Source organism: Aptenodytes forsteri, unplaced genomic scaffold, assembly GCF_000699145.1.
Source record: "Aptenodytes forsteri isolate BGI_AS27 unplaced genomic scaffold, ASM69914v1 Scaffold321, whole genome shotgun sequence".
Lineage (NCBI taxonomy): Eukaryota > Metazoa > Chordata > Aves > Sphenisciformes > Spheniscidae > Aptenodytes > Aptenodytes forsteri.
In genome coordinates this window covers 740957-742971 of record NW_008795030.1, presented here as the reverse complement: position 1 = coordinate 742971, position 2015 = coordinate 740957, and the positions used below count along the sequence as shown (strand labels likewise).

The following is a 2015-nucleotide window of genomic DNA, read 5'->3' as shown; positions in this document are numbered from 1 at the left end:
TTCTTCGTTTTGAAAAGAATTAAAACCAGACCACCTTGCCCAGCAAAATCCCCTCGGAGCAACCAGCGAGCACCCCCCCAACACACGCCGCTCTGCCCCCCTCCCAGGGACAACTTTTGGGGGGAGGCAGGACTGTCCCTGGCTCGGTGGCCCAGGGACAGGCCGGGTGGGTCCCCGCTGCGGGCAGCGGGTGCTGAGGGGGCTGCTCTTGCTTTCGGCTGCGGCAGGTCAGCCTCCACCAGCATGATGGAGGAAGGGCCCCCCAACTCCAGCGAAGGCCAGCAAGGCTGGTTCGCGGCCAGGAACGGCAGCGGCAGCTCCTTGGACCTGGAGTCTGTGGTACAACCCCTCGCCTTGAACCCGTGGGACGTCGTCCTCTGCATCTCCGGGACCATTATCTCCTGCGAGAACGCCATCGTGGTGGTGGTCATCTTCTACACCCCGACCTTCCGGGCTCCTATGTTCCTCCTCATCGGCAGCTTGGCCACAGCCGACCTCCTGGCCGGTTTGGGGTTGATCCTGCATTTTGCCTTTGTCTACTTCATCCCGTCGGAGGCGGTCAGCCTGCTCACGGTGGGGCTCCTGGTCACCTCCTTCACGGCCAGCGTCAGCAGCTTGCTGACCATCACCATTGACCGCTACCTGTCCCTCTACAACGCCCTGACCTACTACTCGGAGAGGACGGTCACCAGGACTTACATCATGTTGATCCTCACCTGGGGAGCCTCCATCTGCTACGGGCTCCTGCCCATCATGGGCTGGAACTGCCTGAAGGACCCCTCCGCCTGCAGCATCGTCAAGCCCCTGACGAAGAACCACCTCATCATCCTCTCCGTCTCCTTCTTCATGGTCTTTGCGGTGATGCTCCAGCTCTACGTGCAGATCTGTAAGATCGTCTGCCGGCACGCCCACCAGATCGCCGTCCAGAGACATTTCCTGGCCAGTTCCCACTACGTCACCACCCGAAAAGGCATCGCCACCTTGGCCGTCATCCTGGGCACCTTCGCTTCGTGCTGGCTGCCCTTCGCCATTTACTGTCTCCTGGGGGATTACAGCTACCCGGCCCTCTACACCTACGTCACCCTCCTCCCCGCCACCTACAACTCCATGATCAACCCCGTCATTTACGCCTTCAGGAACCAGGAGATCCAGAAAGTGCTGTGGACCGTGTGCTGCGGCTGCTTCTCCTCCACCATGCCTTTCCGGTCCCGCTCCCCCAGTGACGTCTGACACGTGTGGTGGACCGTGGACCGTGTGCTGCGGCTGCTTTTCCTCCCCCATTCCTCCCCCCTCCCTCCTCCCCGCCACCTACCCATGATCAAGTCTGACACGTGTGTGTGTGTGTGTGTGTGTGTGCGTCCCCAGCCTCTCTGCACCTTTCGCTTACCGATTGCGGTTGGGGGATTTTCTTTTTTTCCCCTTTTCTTTTCACTCCCAGAGACACCTCGCAGGAGCTCTCAGAATCGAGCAGCTCTTCCCAGCCCCGTCCTTTTGGGCACGACCCCTTCTCTTCCTCTATTTTTCCACTTTTTGAATTTACGGGAGAGAAAAACATATTTTTTATCCATAATATAATCTATATTTATGCGTGCGCGTGTGAGAGAGAGGGGGGGAGATCCTCATATTTTCTTTAAAACTATTTATGATGCTTTATTTTTTTAAGGGGGGGCGATACCGGGAACGTTCGCTCCCCTCTTGCTTTTTTTACAGCCTCGTTATTTACCTCAGATAGTTAAAATATATTTTGTACGTTTGGGGAAGGGGAGGGGGAAGACTCACTTGCCAGAGGAGGAGGGACTCAAACCCATCCCCTTCTCCCAGCTGTCCATCCATTTATTTATTATTTTTAATTATTTATTTCGTATGATTTTAATGCCGCCCTCCCAGCGCTGGGGCTTGCTGCCCTCTAGTGCTCACTGCCTTTGGGCAGAGGGTGCTGCCGGAGGCTCCGCGCCCCCAAACCCAGCAGCTTCGGGGTCCCCTGGGCGCTCCCCCCACTCATGGCACCCAGGGCT

The 2015-nt window shown here is 57.4% G+C and overlaps 1 protein-coding gene across 1 annotated transcript; it reads left to right on the top strand.

Annotated features, from left to right (window-relative positions):
* The first annotated feature begins 243 nt into the window (after positions 1-243).
* On the top strand, positions 244-1230 carry GPR3 (G protein-coupled receptor 3). Its single transcript, XM_009276193.1, has one exon. The coding sequence runs from the start codon at positions 244-246 to the stop codon at positions 1228-1230; it is 987 nt and encodes a 328-aa protein (XP_009274468.1).
* The last annotated feature ends 785 nt before the right edge of the window (positions 1231-2015 follow it).